This window comes from Eublepharis macularius, chromosome 9, assembly GCF_028583425.1.
Source record: "Eublepharis macularius isolate TG4126 chromosome 9, MPM_Emac_v1.0, whole genome shotgun sequence".
In the NCBI taxonomy this organism is placed as follows: domain Eukaryota; kingdom Metazoa; phylum Chordata; class Lepidosauria; order Squamata; family Eublepharidae; genus Eublepharis; species Eublepharis macularius.
The window spans coordinates 16208472-16228333 of NC_072798.1; the positions used below are offsets into that span (position 1 = coordinate 16208472).

A 19862-nucleotide genomic window follows, 5' to 3' on the forward strand; every position below is an offset into this window, starting at 1 on the left:
GATCCTTTTGAACTCCCAAGGGCTGAAAAAGGGGGAGGAGGGAATAAAAGCTGTCTACAAATCTACACCAATCAGTAGTTTCATTCCTAAAATGAGAAGCTGCCAGAAATGGCACGGTAAACACTGCTGGCATGCTTTTGCATTAAGCCAAAATAAAAACGTTTCAGGGTGGGGTGGGGAAATGAATTGCATAGATCCATGCTAAGACACATGTTGGAAGCTTGTTGGCTTTCTTTTTAAAATGAATTTACTGAATTCTCCCTGCAGAAAACAGAAGCTTGCCAAATAGCTGAAAAACAGAAAGTTTATCCAAAAAGAGGACACTCGATATTCAATGACAAGTACGTTCAGCAAAGCCATGCTAACGATATTGCAGCGTTTTTATAAAGCACGGATGACTCGTGGTTTTCCAAAACAAATAGGAGGAACACCAATGTTATGGGTAAACTGGAGGAGGGGACAACCAAAAACGGTCACTGGGGGAAAAAAATTTGCAGATGATAAAAAAAAAGCAATTTCATTCACTATCCAAGACCTTACTTGATGGTACAGTTGTGGTCTTAGCGCCGAGTTCTCAATCATAGTGTGAACCATGTTGATTAAAGGTTCATTCTCTTTCATCTATTTCAAATCGGGAGGAGCATACAGCAAACATCAGTTTACAGCACGGCTAGATTTGAAAGACGACACTGTAAATATAGCCTCTACTTTAATAGTTTTCTATTAGTTCACATTTCCTCTCATGCTTAACAAAACTGTACATTTGAAAAGAAAAGCCGCTAAGGCTAACCCAGAACACCTACAAGAACCCGGCCCACTAAGCAACTCATATCACTAACAGGCATTTTTGGATTAAAAAAAATTTTTTTTTTAAATACAGATAAAGTGCCAGTAAAAAAAAAAGCCATCCACGTTACCAGTTTCAAAGAAAGTAACACACATATTTGAACCATCTTGGGGTTGTTACCCACCAAGAAAACCGGGCACAGAATGGAACAGTTGGGGGCCAGTTATTTGGGTCTAACTGTAGAATCCTAAGCTGAATTACCTTTTTTGAAGTCAATGGGCTTACAAGGGTGTAACTGCTTAGGATGTCACTGTCAGATAGCCTGTCAACATGGGGAATGGATTTTGCATAGATAGTCAACTCTGAATTTTTCTTCAACTAATTTGAGGATTATTTGATGAAGGGTAGCCCTTTGATCCCGAGGCACTGCTTTTCATACCACCAAAAAGCAAAAGTAAGTACTTTGGGTTGGGTCAAGTCAGGACTATATCATGCTATGCAGACATATGAATATTGTACAATCAACTTCTTAGGCCAAGCCACCAAGAAATTAGTCCATTGTCTATTTTCATAATGGGTAATTCAATAATTTAAACCTTCCTAGAGATTACCAAAGACCTTTAAGACTCAATAAAACAATATGACATGAATACAAGTATCCCCCACCCCTATATATATTACCATTTACACAGCTGAGTTCCAAATATGGCTATAAAAAAGTTTTTTTCACGTTTTCATCTATAACATTTTGCATAACTCTATAAACTTATTTATATAAAGCACTATTCAAAACATTTGAAAAAAACTCCAAGTTGGATGCAACTCTTTAGTGAATAGAATGAGAATTATGGAAGCAATTTTTACCACTTTTGGATTCCTAGTTCAGTCCTCTCCCCACACAGTTACCAGACCCCTAAGGAATGGTATTTTGGAGAGGTGGAGGTGCAAGGGACTACTGCTGGGAGAGGGAAGGCAGCAAAGACCTCTTCCACATATTGAGTTGCATCCTACAACCTGTCAGCAAGAGATGGTGATTAGAGGTGAACTGAAATACAAACCAAAGTGCGTCATGAACCGGGCTAATTTCTCACGAACTGTGACGAATTTTAGTCAGGTTCATTTGGTTCGTATTTTGGTTCATCACTTCAGACAGACTGGCGCCAATCAGTTTCCTAGGCAATGGGGAGGGGGGAGGGGCTCTCTGCAGACCTTCTGCTGACCCAGAAGTGACGTTTTCATGAACTGAACAAACTGGTTTGTGAAATGGAGCAAGTTTGTGAAAAGACCACCAGCCACAAATATAAAGCTCATAAGATATTTATAGCTAAGGAAGGAGGTGGGTGTATGGAGGATGTGTGAGGCCACAGCACAGGGCAACCTTTGGCAACATTTTTAGGCTATGACTATGAGCTGGCTATACTTCATAAGCCCTTTGGCCACTTGAAAGTGAAATTAAGGGGCGATGAGTTGCTTTTCAGCACATGATTAAAAGGGCAGGATCCACTGTGTATGTCTCTTGGGCGAGGCCCTCATAAATGAATGGGCGTTGGATGAAAAGTGTGGACTAAAACCCCTCTGAGCATTTTACAGGCAGCACAGCAGAACAAAGCCTCAAAAAACTAAGCAGGTTCCTCCCACAAAAAGTAGCGTAGCTCATTAATTGTAATCTCCAGGTTTGTCTGGAACGAACTAATTTTGTTGTAAATTCAGTCCAGTCCCTGAAATCCATCCATCCTAGTGGAATTTCTATTAGCAGGAATTAGTGAGGAGCAATTATAATCTTAGCAAAACTAGTTATGTGTCCCTTCCCCTTCCCGGAGGCTACTCTATTGCATCCTACAAGACAATTAAGATCATCATAGCGGTCAGGGAGACTGCAGTTGTTCTTATTTGCCTTACAGGTTTGCGTCACACTTGCTACACTGATTCAACTGGATAAAACCACAAACATTTTTACAAAGAGCCCTTGAAAACAATGTAGAGACAATCCAGCAGAATGTGATGCGCCGTTTCTTGCAGCGTATCTGCCAAAGCAGCACAGCAAGGGATCGGGGTAACGTGTGTATACACACACGCACACACATCAAACATTACCCCAAATCTTAGACTCCATAGGTATTTCCCGTCTACCCACAGAATTCCCAGAAAGGATGAATTGCCCCACTTTGCTGCAATAGTAGGGTCAAGGATGTGGATGAAGAGGTCCTCAATATTGCAGTGAATACAACACGGGTATTCCCAGGGCTTTTTTTCTGGGAAAAGAGGTGGTGGAACTCAGTGGGTTGCCCTTGGAGAAAATGGTCACATGGATGGTGGCCCCACCCCCTGATCTCCAGGCAGAGGGGAGTTTAGATTGCCCACTGCACCACCAGGGTGTGGAGGGCAATCTCAACTCCCCTCTGTCTGGAGATCAGGGGGTGGAGCCACCAGCCATGTGACCATTTTCAAGAGGTTCCGGAACTCCATTCCACCGCATTCCAGCTGAAAAAAAGCCCTGGGTATTCCATATGTGCAAGATCTTATGCATGTCTACTTAAGAAGTAAAATTAGACCATTATTTTGGCGATTAGTTCCTGGATGCCAGGTATAGGGAAGTTAAGAATTTTCGGCAAGCAGTTTTTAATGGCAGACTGAGTAAGGGTGCCATTTAATGGGTTATTTGCTGGCAACTGTTACCTGTCATCTACTCAAGGGCCGATGTACGAATACTTTTTCTCAGAATTTTGTTTACAAAGACAAAAATCAACATAAGAGCATGTGTGTGTGTTGTGTCAGGTTTGCTCAAAGATTCAGCAGCGCTAATATTGCTGCTATTGTAGAGTAACTTAAAACATATCCACCGTACAGATCTCACTGTGGTTTAAACTGTCAGGATGTCAAGTAGAATTTAAGGACTGCAGGTAGTATGAAAGTGAACTAAATCTTAGTAAAGTTTCAAGGTGAAACAAACCTCAGATTTATCATTGTGTGTGACTACAGTTAACTCAAGTTAAAATGAACTGAGGAATGTCTTTAAACTTCAGACCAAACTACCTGTTACGTTTTTTTGATGAGTTAGGGCCACATGAAGTATTCTGTGCATAAGTAGCTCCAAAGATGAGCAAATTACTCCACTCTAACTGTTTTGCCTCAGGAAAACAGTAGCAGGGGAGGCAGAAGACCTCCCCGCTCCCCCCCCCCACTGCCAGCCCGAGTCCAATTGGGTTCCTGGGGACTTTAAAAATGCCTTTCCCCACAGGTGGTATGTGACTAGAGGAAAAGTAAGTTGGGTCCGGGCCCAACTCGTACAAAAATATGTGTATGAGTCCTTCATTTAAGAATCCAGGTTTAATCCTAAAACCCACTCCCAAATCAGTGATATTACATCTGTACTGGGATCATGTTTTCTGTTTATTAACACAGTTCATCAAGCTAACTTAGACTGGATAAAAACTAGTAGTAGTAACTAAGAAAGAGAGCGCATCTATTTGGTAACTTGCACCACCTGCATTCCTTCATAACTGCCAATTTAAGAAAACCCTGCTATCTTTTACTATTTTCAAAGCACAAGAAAAGATTTTCTCCTTCCACATGTTGGAGTGGGATAAACAGTAACTCGACCAACAATGTTTGCAGCAAAAAATAGACACTGAAAAGGAAGAAGTCTGGTATGGGCAGTTAAAAAGTCATTGTCACTAGAAGATACAGAAAAAGGAAGCAGAGCAGGACTGGAACGAACACTTAACTCCTACACTAACACCCTGGTAGGCAACAAAAGGATTATCATTAGGTATGAAGGAATTTTCAAGTTTTATTCCTGTTTGGCTGAGAGGGTCTTCAAAGAGAAAATGGGTTTCTAGAAGAGAGAGATGACTGAGCTGGGGCATGTGCATTGACCTCCTGCAGTTCCACGTTAGAGACGAGTTGGACCAAAGGCAGAATATCATAAACAACATTATTTTGTGTTTGGGCTATTTAGATAGTTTAAAAAAGAGTTTGCATCCTACATTAATAGTAAAATGTACATAAATGAACCCATTCAAATACTAGATGCTAAACGGTTATTATTCTTAGCACACTGCTGCTATCAGGGTAAGAACAGAATGTTCCTACCCTATCCCTCCGAAATCATTTCTTTGGGGACAGTTCAGAACCTGTTCTTACAAATAAAACTGTGCGCTCTCAAAGTTGAGAAACATTTTTACTGTTTGCCCTGTAAAATTTTAAAGGGAACCTCCTGCCCCACAAAAAAACCTGACTAATGAAGAAAAATAAAGCTTCGGCATACGACTAGAAGTAAGAATACAAGAATAAGCTGTGAACCCCACCTGATGATCCAAATATATGGCATTCCTTTGAAGGTGATGAGAGAGAATCTCATTCTAGCAAGAAAGACAGAAAGGGAGGGTAACAGAAAGAGACAGACATGGAAAAGATGTGAAAAGGTCAGTTAGGAAAGAAACAGAACTATATATTCTAAAGCCAACCATTTTAAGATTATACTTGTAATTTTTTTTTTTACACAAACTGTCACAATGCTGTAAATGGAACAGAGAACTATACTGCATTTTGGATCTTTCTACAACATACAGAAGAATTTTGAAGTACCAAGTGGGAGTACTTCGGAGAGAACAACAAAAACTCTGTGCCACTGCGTTCAGCGCTGGTTTGCAACTACAAATTATTAGTTACATTAGCTATGAAAACGATTTCTTAATATTATAATTAAATGAAGAAAAACCAGCATGGTCATGCTGAATTTACACAAATAACTATAAACCCTTTGAAACATTTGCGCACGTTTCCTGCAATCATCTGTAATTTCAAAGAAACCATCATGGTGAAATAGTCACACGGGCAGATGATCTCTGTCACCAACATCACCTACTTTGGCTTCAGATTCTGTACAATCTGCAGAACTGGTAAAATTTGGACTCCGGTCTTCTTAAAGCACAATGCATCTGAAAGCCTTCCTAAACTTTTGTTTGGGTTGCAATGCATTCAAGATTCACACCAGAGCTCAAAGGGTTAATAGCAGACCACCACAGTTGTCAAGACGAAAATGACACTCTAAAAGCTACATTAGGAGGAACTGGGCATCAGTGGCACAAAGCAAGCTTGGATTAATGAATGGCTAGGAATTAGTGAAGATGATACATGAGAAACATCACTTCATAGCTGACCTTTGGGCTGCTGGCCTCAAGTTTTAGTTGCATGAGTTGTGCTAATGTGTGTTCCCGGATACTACTCAGTTCGGCTTGCTGCCTTCTCAGCTTTATAAGCAGCAGCGTGAGCTCCTCTGGCTGAGGGAGTACCGTGTGAGAAGCCAAAGAGTGGAAAATAGGTTAATTGGTGTCCTGAGTAAGACTTCAGATTTTAACTTGCTGTTGATAACACTGTCTATCATGCTTTATCCAGACTGCGTTACACTGTATGAGATAACAGAACCAACAACATTTCTCAGAATAACCCATCTAAAAATATGAGGATGCAAGAAGAATCTTCAAATGACATGGCTTTTTGAGTCTCAAAATGGCACTGGAATGGGTCCTGCCCATATCCTACCCTCCACTGGGCACAGGTGGAAACCTTCCTCCATCTTAAGTGGCCCTTTCGTAGTAGGAACAGCCTCTTAGGTGGAAGGAAGGCTCCTTGGAGGATGGTTGGATCCGTCCCATTATTTTAAAACACAAAGGTTATCAATTTGTGGGGAGGGGAACGGAAAAACAACAGAGAAGAAAGCAGAAGTTGTGTACACCCAGTTTGCTTGATAAGTTTTGACGGAGCTGGAAGCTACTGAAAATAAGCAAGGAATCGGAGTGATTTATTGGCTGTCTGGCTAAAGAAAAGGCAAAGAGTGAAATATTAAAACTTAATTTCTACAAAAAGTAACAATTCTGAAGATAAGTTTTAGATGAGTGGCCATGTTGGTCTGCAGTAGAACAGCAAGATTAGAGTCCAGTCGCACTGTGGAGACGAAGAAGATTTTCAGGGTGTAAGCTTTTGAGAGTCAGAGCTCTCTGGTGTCTGAAGAAGGGAGCTCCAACTCTCAAAAGCTTATATCCTGAAAATCTTGTTGGTCTCCACGATGCCACTCAATGGATACTAAACCTGCAGTTCTGAAGACACACTGTCAAAACTAGCAGATCCCCAACGTTACCCGTTTCCTACTTTCACTCCCTTAAAATTGCTACAGGGAATCTTTCTGAAGGGCTGTTTTAAAATGCCCCTTTTAAAACTTGTTAGATGGAATAAACCAACGTTGAAAGGAAGGCAGGATAAGATCTATGCTTGGAAAAAATAAAACAAAGATAAACTAAGTCCTACGAGTAGCCCAAACTGTACCATACTATGACGGAAAATGCATGTTGCTGATCCACATGCCTAAACACGGGCAAGAAATTACAGCCCTGCTCCATGAACCAAGGCAGCTACTGGTACGGTTCTCCTTAACGAGGAATCTGGTCAAGGCACCTATAGAATGTGATAGGAACCGCAATGTGGTCAGCTTCAAAAAGACCTTCAAAAATAGGATGGACCTCCCTAGAAGAGAGGAAAGGAAGGCAAAGAAGCTTCCTAACTGGTTCTGATACCAGATCTGTAAATGGAAAGCTACATAAAGACCCATTATCAGGACTGGTTCCTAAAACTACTCCACATGTAATAAAAAGTTCCATTGGAAGCTCTTAGAACTACACAGGCTTTTCTCACTCACCTCCTATATGCATTTCTGCCCCCATACTTTGTACTTGATGTTTGGGTTGTTAATGTTACTGTTTTTCTGCCTAAGAATAGGTTGTATCTGCCTCCTCCTCAACTCTTTGCCCAGGTCCTAGCCTTCCGCAGTCAAATCCTCCATCCCACCGATCTGTTTGACTATATGAATATCCATGCAATGAGATATTCTGAACGTACAGGGTGTATTCCCTAATAACGCATAAAACAAAGCCTTCCAGTTATACGTGGACATCCCCCAAATGCGCTGGAAACCAGCAGAGCTGTGGAATATGCCCCCGAATGGTGGTGTTTTTAGATGACCCACATAAATCCAAGTTCTTAAGCTGCGTAATGCAAATGCTGAACTGAAGGCAATGAAGACACAGGTCTTTAGCAACAGTGGCGCCATGTTTAACAATGTCCAGCAGAGGGAGTACGACATTTTGATATATTTAAGGCAGGAAGAGCGACCCGTTTTTCATGATTAGTCTACATTCCCCTGCTCTATATCCACTGGTGTGTTACATGGGGGAACATTATTTACAAAGAATTAAGCTCAGTGGCAAGTATCATCTAAGTCACCTTTACTGCCAAACTGAATCTTTTTCAACAGAAACCTCCCCAAAGAACATTGCATAGAAGCAATTAAGGTTTTAATTAATAAAAAAAAATAGTCATGTCTTAACTCAACTCTCTTGAAAAAGCTTGTACAAATATATAACTGCTGATCTGAACCCTGAGATATTGAGCAGTAAAACACTTCTAACGATGTGAATAAAAATGTGCAATTAGCATGTGGATAGTTCCTTTTCATACAAGAGCATGAATGTGTAACAAACTGCCTACAGCACCAATTTCCAGCTAACTGTGACTTCCATTCTGCAGTAATGAAAAGCTGTGGTAATTGGCATTTTCCCCTCTGCCACTGAGTTAGCAGCTTAATGGCAGGTCAGTTTGTGAACTGCACAAAAACCAAAGTTTCGAGATGCTTTACTGTTGTCCTATATAAATGGCTTGCACCAGTCAAGATAGGACATGAGCTATCTGGTACAAATGAAGTTCAGACTAAAAGATATTGCCCTTTGCAAGTATTTTACACATCTGACTTGTTTGGAAGGAAGTCTTTTATTTATTGCAACAGCAGCAGCAACAAAGAAACTGGCATTTATACCTGTTCTATGACCAAAATAACTGTTGTGCTATCTGTTGTGTTTTATGGGTCATTCTTAAATAAAAAATGATGTGCTAAATATAAAAATGCCACTCACCGTTTTGCCCTGCAAGCTCTGGGGACTAATAGGCTGTATACTCAGACCCGCTGGCATCGACCTTCTGTCAGCCACAAAGACGTGCTGCTACAGAGAGGGGGGGGGGAAGGACTATGCATTATAATTCGAGGTGCCTGTCAAAGCTTCTGGAAACAAAGGTTAAGTCTGATATTTTAAATATGATTTCCAAGTCAACTTAAGGTTTATGAAAGGTGTCCAAAGTGAAAGAACTAGTTCATCACTTGTCAGTACAAATAAATTGAATCACCGCACCTTCATCGCGACCGTCATAAATGTCAAAAAGCCCCAGAAGATGCAGATAGCACTCTGGCAACAGCTAATCAGAAATTCCATTCACTGTTGCTCATACCAGTTATGGCCCCTAATTAACCGCCGTATTTTTAAAAGTCAATAAGGTGATCTCCTGCAAGTTACTGCCTCATCCAGAAACTAAAGTGGGACACATTTATACACATTCGTGCATTGGAGAAACACCTGAGTGTGCCAGGCTCATTCTTGGCGCACTTTGCGTTTTTCTTTCAGCACGCTTACTCAAGCCCTTCCACGGCAAGTCTTTAGATGTGGGGCTCAGCTTTGGAGATTTGGTTCTTAAATTGCAAATATGGAAAGCAGCCCCCCCCCCCCCCGCAATGGGACCTGGTTAACTCTGCACACAGAGGGAATAGCAACAGGCTACAGACACCCAGGCACAAAATGTATGCACCCCACATCTGTTATGAAGAGCACACTGTTGTATTATACACTGCCTGCCCTATTAAGGCATATAAAAGAAGGGACTGGGGACAAGATCAGACTCTTGATTCCCTTTATTTTCAAGAAGGCCAGTGTGTTGTAGTGTTTAGTATGTCAGACCCAGGTGTGAATCCTCACTCTGTCATGGAAGCTTGCTGGATGACCTTGGGCCAGTCACACTCTCTCAGCTTCACTTACATCTTCACAGGGTTATTGTGGGGATAAAATGGAGAAGGGAATGATGTAAGACACTTTGGGTCCCCGTTGGGGAGAAAAGTGAGTTCTTTTCAAGGATAGTAAAGAGTCCAGTAGCACTTTTAAGACTAACCAACTTTATTGTAGCATAAACTTTCAAGAACCACAGCTGTGTTCATCAGATGCACCGTGCATCTGATGAAGAGAGCTGTGGTTCTCGAAAGCTTATGCTACAATAAAGTTGGTTAGTCTTAAAGGTGCTACTCTTTACTATTTTGCTACTACAGACTAACACGGCTAACTCCTCTGGATCTTTTCAAGGATGAAATTCATGAAGCTTATATGGATCTCCACTTTGGTATCTGTACACAAAATCTGGATGAAGATGCCATAGAGTACAAAATACTTTTGTCTGAATATGGAAATGTGATGAATGACCCCCTCCCCATGGGATGTCCTTGGCAGGGATATTAAAACTGGGTGCATTAACCCAACACTACTGGACACACAAGTAGTTTTCTAGGATGCACAACAGAGGAGCATAGAGAGGCAACTGAGAAGCCTCTATGGGAAGCTGGTGAGAAGTGGCCTAATAAGAAGGAAGGTGAAAGCTAGACGTCCCACCCTCACTGCTCCTGGGGCAAGGCAATTTTCCAGGAATAGAAAAACAGCTACTACGAAAGACAGATGAGCAGATAAGGAAGGGAATCTCTTCAGCACTAAAAAAAGTTCTGCGTTACAAACTCAAATGTTATGTGATCAGGTTGTGTCTTATTTTTGGGTCTTTTCTATGAAGTGCTATAGGAAACATCCCACATTGTTGGAAATCTTGGAAAGAGTACTGGTAGAGTAGGAATCTTTCAATGTTCTACTGAGATGTCCTGCCCCTTATTATTGACAGTATAGCATTTTCAGTTTTACCAAAGAACAGCCTTCTCTTTATCACTTGATGCACATATCAGATTTTCCTATTTGATTGTCTCTAAAACAACACTGAATTTCATGTGTATAACTAACCAACCAACCAACCAACCCAGACCCATGCACACAGAGTGAGAGTGCAATATCAACACGCTATGGAAAGACTGGTTCTGATGAATGAGAGGAGACAAATGTTTCACCTTGTTATGATGTGGTCTATGCCTGCGGTCAATTGTTACATCGCCTCTCTGCACTGGCGAGGACACTTCTGACCGGTAGTTCCGCTGCGGGGAGTATCCTTGGAAACCTGCTATTGAACCATGGGAAGGTGATGTGGGAATCATATGCATTGTTTGATCAGATATATTAATCATGGTTTTGGGGCTACTTAAAGTACCATGTCGCGTAAGAGTCGTTTGCTTATTGTAAAACTGCCGTTGCTGCCACTCATAGAGTTGCCACATGGTGTCATCCCGCATGGATCTCCTCTTGTCTTCGGCTGGCAGGGTCCCAAGGGTCTTATCATAAACAGATGGCGTCACGCTGCAGATGCTTTCAGGCCTGGTTTTGGTGTTCCTTGGTAGGGTTCGATAACCTTCGGGATACCGAGGTAGAACTTGGGATCGATGGCTTGGCATGTTTCTTGGTAGTGTCTGATATGAAAGTATACTGAAACAAGAGTTCGCCTTCAGTAATTTGAAACAGAAATAGTCATAGGAATAAGCAATAATTAGTTTTTTTCTGCCCCACTGCACCATTACAGGTAACACATAATTTGAGCAATATACTCCAACCCTTTCCCCAAGCCTTATAAAATCTAATCCTTTCCTTCAACATACAAATAATAAAGTGGGGGGAGATTGGGTACCTCCTTTGCTAAGTTCACATCTATTGAGGTCCATCTTTAGATTCACCCACATGGCACAGGGATTCAACACAGGTGGGGTTGTATCAAAAGCTTATTTAAGAAGGGCACTTCCCCATGCTAACAATAGAATGATATTTAAGGATGCTACAAGTGCAACATTTTATAATGAAAACTACTGTTTCTGAGAGAATGTTGCTTTGGAGATGGGTAAAGTATGAACTATGGAAACTAAATGCAATGAAGGTTAGCTGTTCACCTATGTTTTTAAGACACTGGTTGTCACACTGCACATTCCTATACATTTTAATGCCTCTTTCTGGTGTACAGAGCATAGTCCTGATGCTCTGAAAAAGTCCATGTGTCTAAATTTTTATGTACCAGAGAATCTTTCTTCATTATCATAATGCCACATAACTGGAGGTAGGCATGGGAACATGGAAAGAAAGGAAAGAGAGCCACGACAGTTTGCTCCTGAAGGTCAAGAATCTGGATTTTACTGGAGGAGGGGAGGATTTTAGGCAAGAGTAGCTTTTTGTAGGAACTTTGTGGTTTAATGAAATTAACACACTTTCAGGCAAGGAGTACCATCTGACCTTCCAGCACAGGTACACAAGCCCAACACTGTCTCCGAAATCTAACCAACATTTTTAAAAAGTGTGACCAGCTAAAATTCTTGGTTCCAGAAGTGGAAAGAAGCAAAACTAGCCACCTATTTCATCACTCAATAAATCTTGTATTTGAAGATCACCTAATGTCCCTTAGAGAAAAAAATGGGTTATAAATATCAGAGTAGATGATGGTTCCCTACTTTTTGGAGTCATGGACACCTCTGGAAGTTTGAGAGTGAGTGATGGGCACCCCCCCAAAATGGCTGCCACAGGAGACGGAACCAAACTCAAAATGGCTGCCGCACTTTGCAGAAGAGCTGCTGAAGGGGAATAAAAAAATGAAGGAAAGCCCAGAGGGAGGAAGGGGGAAAGCAAAAGTGGAAAAAAAGAAGGAAACCATAGAGGAGGAATGGAACTACAATCCTGGATGCTTACTAGTCCTCCTGATCCTCCAGTAGCAGCTGTTGCTATTGCATCCACGGAAAATCCTTTCATTTGAATGAAGGTGGCCAGTAACAACCCCTGACTTACAAAGGTCCCACCCAGTTTCTGACAAGCTTGGCAGGTTCCAGGGGAAGTGCTAGTGGGCTCCATGGGCGCTACGTTGGGGAATTCTGGATTAGGCTATATACATGGTGAAAGGTAGCATTACTCAAACAATGGACATGCTACACAATCACCACCCTCAAGATACTACACAGGTTGGCACAGAGGCATGTTAAAAAGCAGATGGCAGCTCTGCTTACAGCCACTGTGACAAGCGGAGAAAGCTGTGGGAAGATTACAGGGAAGAAATGGGAAGGAAAAGTGTGCACAAACAAGGAGGGATTCTTTAACAATATGATTTCCTAACATCTACTTTGTTCTTTGCCAATACATTTCACTTGCTTTTAAAGCCTATATTAAACTGAGATGCCAGGAAATTATTTCTTTTAAAAGACTAAACATACCTGCTCTGTTTAATGGGCAACAATGGCCACAAAGCAAAGGGAACAAACTGTACACAGATCAGTACAAAGGCTGTAGAGTAAAAAAGGCATTTCTCACATTCAAACTCTGTATGGCCATTGGTTTAATCGCTTGTCTGTCAACTTCACTGAGTCTCCTCCTTTCATTCTAGTACCCAGAGAAAGGCAAGGTTGGAGAGGAGCTGATGAACTCTGCCTAGCTGCCTCTAGTTTCCTTTTTCTCTTTGTCCAAGTACTCCCCCCACCATTTTAGCAGCTTGTTTTTATCTCTCTCTCTTCTCTCCAAACCGTTTTCTCTTCTTCTTTACCAATTAAAGTGTGTACAACCCCACGGACAGGGAAACGATGCTGAGCTCAGCTGTTTGGAGAGGGCAGACAGACCAAGGAGAAAGAGATATACTGCTGGGACCAGGAAACAGTGTGACCCATGCAGAGCCAAATCCCTAGACTCACAGGTACAGAAGCCGAGAGGTGGCTTTGACACATAGAATGCTTGCTGGAGCACCTCAAGCATTTAAAGAGGAAGTGCCTTTCAAAAGGGCAATTTTGGGACATTACAAGAAGCCTTCAGAGCCTATGGAAGGGCAGGGTAACAACTGCTACATTAAAATTGTTGAAGCGATGAGAGAACTGCTATTAACCTGGAAGGAATCATCACAGGCAACTAACAGAGTGGTGATCTGTATGTTTAGCACTGGAGTGGTGGCGGTTTATCACCTGTGCTTTCACTGCTGCTGAAATTAAAGTATTTTCAGTAATTTCTTGCCAGTCCAATTTTAAAATGCAGTACGTTAAGAGCGGTTAAGAAAAAGAAAAGCGCTTGTTTACCCCGAAGCAGTAAACAATGGCAACCCTTGCCACTCTCCTCTCTCCTTTACAAATTGGCTTCAAGCAAAAGCATTATTTCTAAGTATATGGCCTGTGTTAACAAATTCATTCATATTCAACTAACAAGATGTTTTCCATGATCGAGAGGCTTTGGATACTGCCACCTAATAACATTTTGTTAATAGCTTTTGCCATTATAAAGCTTCACAATAGAATGAGTTTACTTTGGAATATGTCCAATGTGATAATGCTGTGACAAAAGCCCCCAAAGAATTCAAATGTGAAAGAGTTCCTACGCCTCTTCACAGAGAATGCTGAAATGGAAGGGGCACGCAAGCCAGCAACAGGCGCCTAAACGCCTAATAATGGTTGTGAGACAGGAAACATAACCTGTATTGGTCTACTGGAAATCCTGCTCTAATGCAAGTGCTTTTATATGCAAAAGATAAGACCTCAATATACATGTCCACCTCTCCATGATGGGTCTGAAGGTTAAGAAAGGTCTTTGGGATGTTTTTCATTCAGGCCCGGGTTCTACTTCTCTTCCATTTTTAATGGAAACTCAAAAATCTTGCTAAAGGGCTACATGCATTTTAGCCATCAGCAGCACTAACACAATCTGGTTTTCTTTTTAGATATCTGATGCTATCGTGCTATTGGACTGCATTGTTTTATACCATGGAATTCACCTTCTCAGTGAGAAAGCTAGGTTATAGATGGAATAAATACATATATATGTGTCTTTTGTTTAAACCCCCACCCCCCATAAATGTGAATAGGTTAGTGCAACTCCTTACAGAAATGCCTTTTTAATTGCGAGTTGTTCCAACACACAGAAACTCTCTCACTTATAAAAACAGGACACACTAAATCTGGCTTAGCCCCCCGCTTGTGCTGTTAAAAATGGGGGGGGGGGTGGAAATCCTAGTACAGCTATGAGTAGGGGCAGGAGGAAGAAATGTGGATATTCTCTAAAAAACTGGCGTGAAATAAAGGCTTGGGCAGCATGGTGACAACAATGCCCTGACGTTTTAAGAAAATAGGGCTGAAGGACACAATTTAATTTAGACCACCTTGTGACTAATTGCACTGGGAACAACCAAGTGAATTAACTGATCAACTGGTGCCCACCAAAGTAGCCTGATAAACAAGAATAGCATTTGAAAGCTGCTTTGACATACAGAAGCTAGTGCAAGCAACAGCCCGAGAAAATGCCGAATACAAATCAGTCGGCTCCCTCCTCCCTCTGTGCTTGCGAGCCAAGCGAAGCTGATAATTTCAAACTCTTCATAACTCCCTGCAGTGGTGTTACTCCAGGAAAGTTTCATTTAAAGTGAATTATTGGAACAGTATTTTATAATAAAAACCTGAGCCATAAGGCTGAGGCACTTGTGTTTAGATTTCCGTCAAGGTGTTTTGGAAGCAATGCCCTTCTGCCTCTGTCATGCAGAACCACCATTTTCAGCCCCGCTAGATTTAACGGTGTCAATCATTCAGAGAGAGAGAGCTTAAAGCTCTTTTCCACTGGATACACTTCTAGTATCTTCGAGATCCTTTGTATTTACAGATGTTAAATAAATCTACAGTCCTAATGAGTAAATGGGTCATGTATAGTTCAGAAGATAGCAGGGAAAGAACTGGGTACCTTCTACATGTAAAGCACATTGAGTAAAGCACCCCCTCTTCTCATAGTAAGAGAGCTATCTTCCTTTTCATATATTCAAATGTGTTTTACAACATCTAAATAAAAGTAGTAACAGGAATGGGCCCAATGGGCCACTCAGCCCAGTCCTTTGCCTAAATATCATTTCAAGTTATTAACAATGACAGTCTCTATCATAAATGCCTTTGTGGGGATGGGACGGACTTTTCACAATTAAGGAAAAATCAATATCATGCTGAACAGAGAAGGGAGCATAAAGTTTGTAATAAAACCATATAGCCTTAAAATTCAGTGTGAAAGCACATGGTTTTTAAGGAAACCCTAACACCCAGCATCACTAGTAAGATCTTATCCTTAAAACCTCTGAGAGCTGGGGATTGATCACTAGGGTGGGAAGGAGGGAACAGGAGCAGACCAGATGGTGGTCTGACTTGAGATCATGGGGGGGGGGGGCAGGTGCTGGAGAGGTTCTGAAGCACCTCGACTGGCTGCTCATCTGTTTCCAGCCAGTTTGGTACAGTGGTAAAGAGCGGCAGGATTCTAATCTGGAGAACCAGGTTTGATTCCCCACTCCTCTGCTTGAAGCCAGCTGGGTGACCTTGGGCTAGTCACGGCTCTCTGGAGCTCTCTCAGCCCCACCCACCTCACACAGTGTTTTGTTGTGGGGATAATAATGACATACTTTGTAAACTGCTCTGAGTGGGCATTAAGCTGTCTTGAAGGGCAGTATATAAATAAAATGTTGCTATTATTATTATTGTTTGTTTGTTGTTGTTGTTAACTTAGTGTGCTGGTTCTTATCTTTAAAGCCCTAAATGGCCTGAGGTCAGGGTACCTGAAGGACCGCCTCTTCCCATATTGTCCAGCCTGCCAGTTAAGATCTTCTGAAGCCCTGTTCTCTGTGCCCCTGGTTTCAGAGGTGAGGTGGGTTGTGACCAGAGACACGGCAGTTTCAGAGGCGGCACCTTGCCTTTGGAATGCCCTCCTTTCGTGAGGCTTGCCTGGCACCTACCATACCTTCTCGTAGGTGCCAGCCTAAAACATTATTTTTTACCTAGGCTTTTAACTAAGAGGTTTTTTTAACATCTCTTAAATGTTTTACGGTCCACTACTGGCCAAAGTTCATTTTATCTACCACATTTTAGACGGCTCAATGTTTATTTTACGCTGTTATGCCCCGGGTTGTTTTAATGATATTGGCTTTGTTTTTAATGGCTTTGGTTTGTTGTCTTAATTATACACCTCCTTGAGGAGCCTGTTGAAGAAGTGGCATAAAAATGTTCTAAATAAATAAGCAGTGGCAGACGAGAAGGCAAGAAGTCTGACTTGGGATTACTTCCACAATGCAAATTTAAAAAGACCTAAATCCTGTTTTAGCTATTATGGCTTGCCTTCCAAAAAAAAAAAAAGAAAGAAAAAGAAGAAAAGAAAAAAGAAATTGGAGACAACTTGTGATGTGCTAAAAATTCTCAGACATTTTTTAGCTCATTTGTGGAACTTCAGTTGCTTGGGCTACTGGTAAGTTCCCGGTAGTTTACTTCACAGTTGTGGAGTTATAAGAACATAGCAGAGAACAAAGTGTTGTTTCAAAAAATGCCTAAGGCCTTGATCTGTTGTTGACAGACTGTCTAGCTGTTCCTTCCCCTCTGGGTGGAGTGACAGTCACTTATTAGCTGATGTCAGGCAAGATAGTCTATTAGTGGTTATTACTATGATAAACCAAAGGAACTTCAGAAATGCTCTCCCTTCAAATACCCAGTACTGGGTGTGAGGGAGGGCAACAGGGAAGGGCTGCTGCTTTCATGTCTTGCTGGAAAGCTCCCATCGGTATTCGGCTGGTCACTGCTAAAACAGAATGTTGGACTAGATGGATGCAGCAGGGATATTTTATATTCTTGTATGAACTGCACATTTTTTTAGAGAATGGAACTGATCAGGTTCAAAGGCAGAAGAAGAAACCGCTCCATCATGGTAGGAGAAGGTAGTTTCAATAATGGATGCTGTATGAAGGCCAGGTTAGCTTCTTAAAAGACAATCTAGAATGGAAAGCTGGGTGGACTAGCACATAAGTATGGACCAGTCTTTCTGGTCCATACTCATATATAAATTTGTAATTGTGTTACCACTGTCTCTTGGGGTCTGAAGACTATACACACCCAAAGAAATATTAAAAGTTTCACAGCGCCACCACAAAGCCAGTTGAAAATTCTATGTATCGATATTTTTTAAAAACGGAATCATTTCAGGATACCCTTGGGAGATCAAACTGGAATGTTACGGTCACATAAAACTGATTCAAAATAGCACATATTAAAGAAGCCAAGTTGTTAACATCAGTTGACAGGTCAGGATTATCCAATAATCCTCAGGTTACTCACCCTCTTGTTTCCTCATCTTGACCTTTTCCTCTCTGAATTTTAATCCACTGTTCCAACTGCAGCATTGAATTTGTCCTCTGTATAACACGTTCGGACTCTATTTGCGAGTGAATGGCGTTGTGATGGATTCCATCTCCAGCGTCTGCTAGAATGAGGTTGACAGCTTTCTCTGACCCATTTAAATGAATTGGCCTATAGTGTCCAGACGGAACTGTGCTTGCTGGCAAAGTCCCGTATTCTGACCCCAAAGAATTCAGCTTCACGCTGTTAATTTTTGTTAAGGGTCGGTCACGCCCAACTTTTTGAAATCCGTATTTTTCGGCTTCCAAGGCCTTTTTGTCTTCCATTTTGCTCACTTCTTTGTTCCGCTGATTATTCTGCACCTCTGGTTTAATTAGCACCCGATGGTTTGCAACGTTATTCACCTCACGAGGCGGTGTGTTTTCAGCAGTTATCTTGTCTGCTCTAAAAAAAGGAAGCGCACACACTATGGAACAACATAGCTAGAAATATGTTGAAACAGATAAAACTTGTTCCCCCCCGCCCACTATTAACAGAATGCCATTTCTCTTGCCTTGTGGTCCCACAGCACTTGCAAGACTGCTAGACGCAATAGGGACTGAACTCTGAACTCACGCCAGTGTAATTACAGCAAAAAGGAAAAAGCTGCCGAGAGCAGAGTATGAGCGCCCTGCTTGAATTCTCATGGATTTGCTGTGGCAAAAGGGGTGGGAAACCACAGGGAAGATGAAAAGCTGGTTCTGTTGAACTTTTTTTCAGAATTTGGGAGCAGAATAGATACACCTTCCTACCCTACCCATACTGAATATGTGCCCCGCCTCCAGGCCTAACAGGTGTCAAGGTACACTGTCCCATGTGAAAAATATTCCAGGTTCAGACAGAAGGAGTAACATCCCACATGAGATCTGGGGATCAATCGTACAAATTAAGCTTCTATGCCTGGACTTTTTTGAGGTTACCATTTCTCCCCACCGTGGATAACTGCTAAGATCAACAGGGTTAGCTCCGATACGCTGCCGGACTCAATTTGTGGGACAGGGCCCTTCAGTTTTTCATATATGCACATTCTGCCTTCTATGCAGCTATCAAAATGCAGAAACCCTTCTATTGCATCTGGGAACTACAGAAGGAAAACTGTGGGCAAATTTCTTGGACTGTATGTAAAACATAATTTGTGGTTTCTTTTCAGTAGAGAAGCCTCTGGAATCCTGACTGACTTCCAGCCAAAGTCTTTTGTAATGGAATAATAAAGACACACATACACACACAGAGCTGTAGAGCTCAAAGATTCTCTGTGCCAGCCCTTTCAGCATATAAAGGGGCACATAATTCTATTTTAAACTTCGCATGGTCACTGACATCATCCAGCGAGTTTGGATGTCAGTTATTATTCATCTTTTGGAAAGCGCTTGTGGCTTCTGTTAATTACAGAGGGCGGGGGGAGGGAAATATCTGCTGACTTTGAACTGTGGTGTAAAATAATTGTACCTCTCCAGAAAACAGTAACAGCTGCACAGTTCACATATTCACCCAAGAGAGATTTCAGATGTTGACAGACCTACCTTTTTTATTAAATTTCAGATTCCTTTCTCTGCCCCCACCAACCCACCCACTCTCTTTCAGTCTCCTCTTGAGACTTGTCTCCTACTCTGAGCCATCTTTCTTCCTTACTCATCCTATGACCTAATCCCCTGAGCTCCTTCACGTACATCTTTATGGGTTACTCACACACAGTGTGTCATCTAGTTCCATCATTCTGTAATTAGCTTCTTCCATTCTTGAAATACCCTTATACTTCCCCAAGATATTCTTTGCATTTAGTTACCACTTACAACACCCTTCACTTCCAAATGGGAGTCATTTCCCCCCCCCCCATCTGAACCTTTTTAAACCTAGTCTACTAAAACG

General features: G+C 41.7%; 1 protein-coding gene across 7 annotated transcripts in view; it reads right to left on the minus strand.

The window, feature by feature from the left end:
• Nucleotides 1–19862, minus strand: part of PLEKHA5 (pleckstrin homology domain containing A5) — a 242630-nt gene that overhangs the window by 30414 nt on the left and 192354 nt on the right. Inside the window, exons 10-14 of one of the 7 annotated variants that reach the window (XM_054988049.1) lie at nt 17934–18398; nt 10821–11289; nt 8752–8838; nt 5950–6069; nt 5095–5148 (exon numbers count right to left, since the gene is read on the minus strand). In XM_054988049.1, coding sequence (XP_054844024.1) covers nt 5095–5148; nt 5950–6069; nt 8752–8838; nt 10821–11289; nt 17934–18398 — 1195 coding nt within the window. The remainder of the gene's footprint in view (nt 1–5094; nt 5149–5949; nt 6070–8751; nt 8839–10820; nt 11290–17933; nt 18399–19862) is intronic. The other 6 variants (XM_054988045.1, XM_054988044.1, XM_054988043.1 and 3 more) reach the window with 6 other exon arrangements.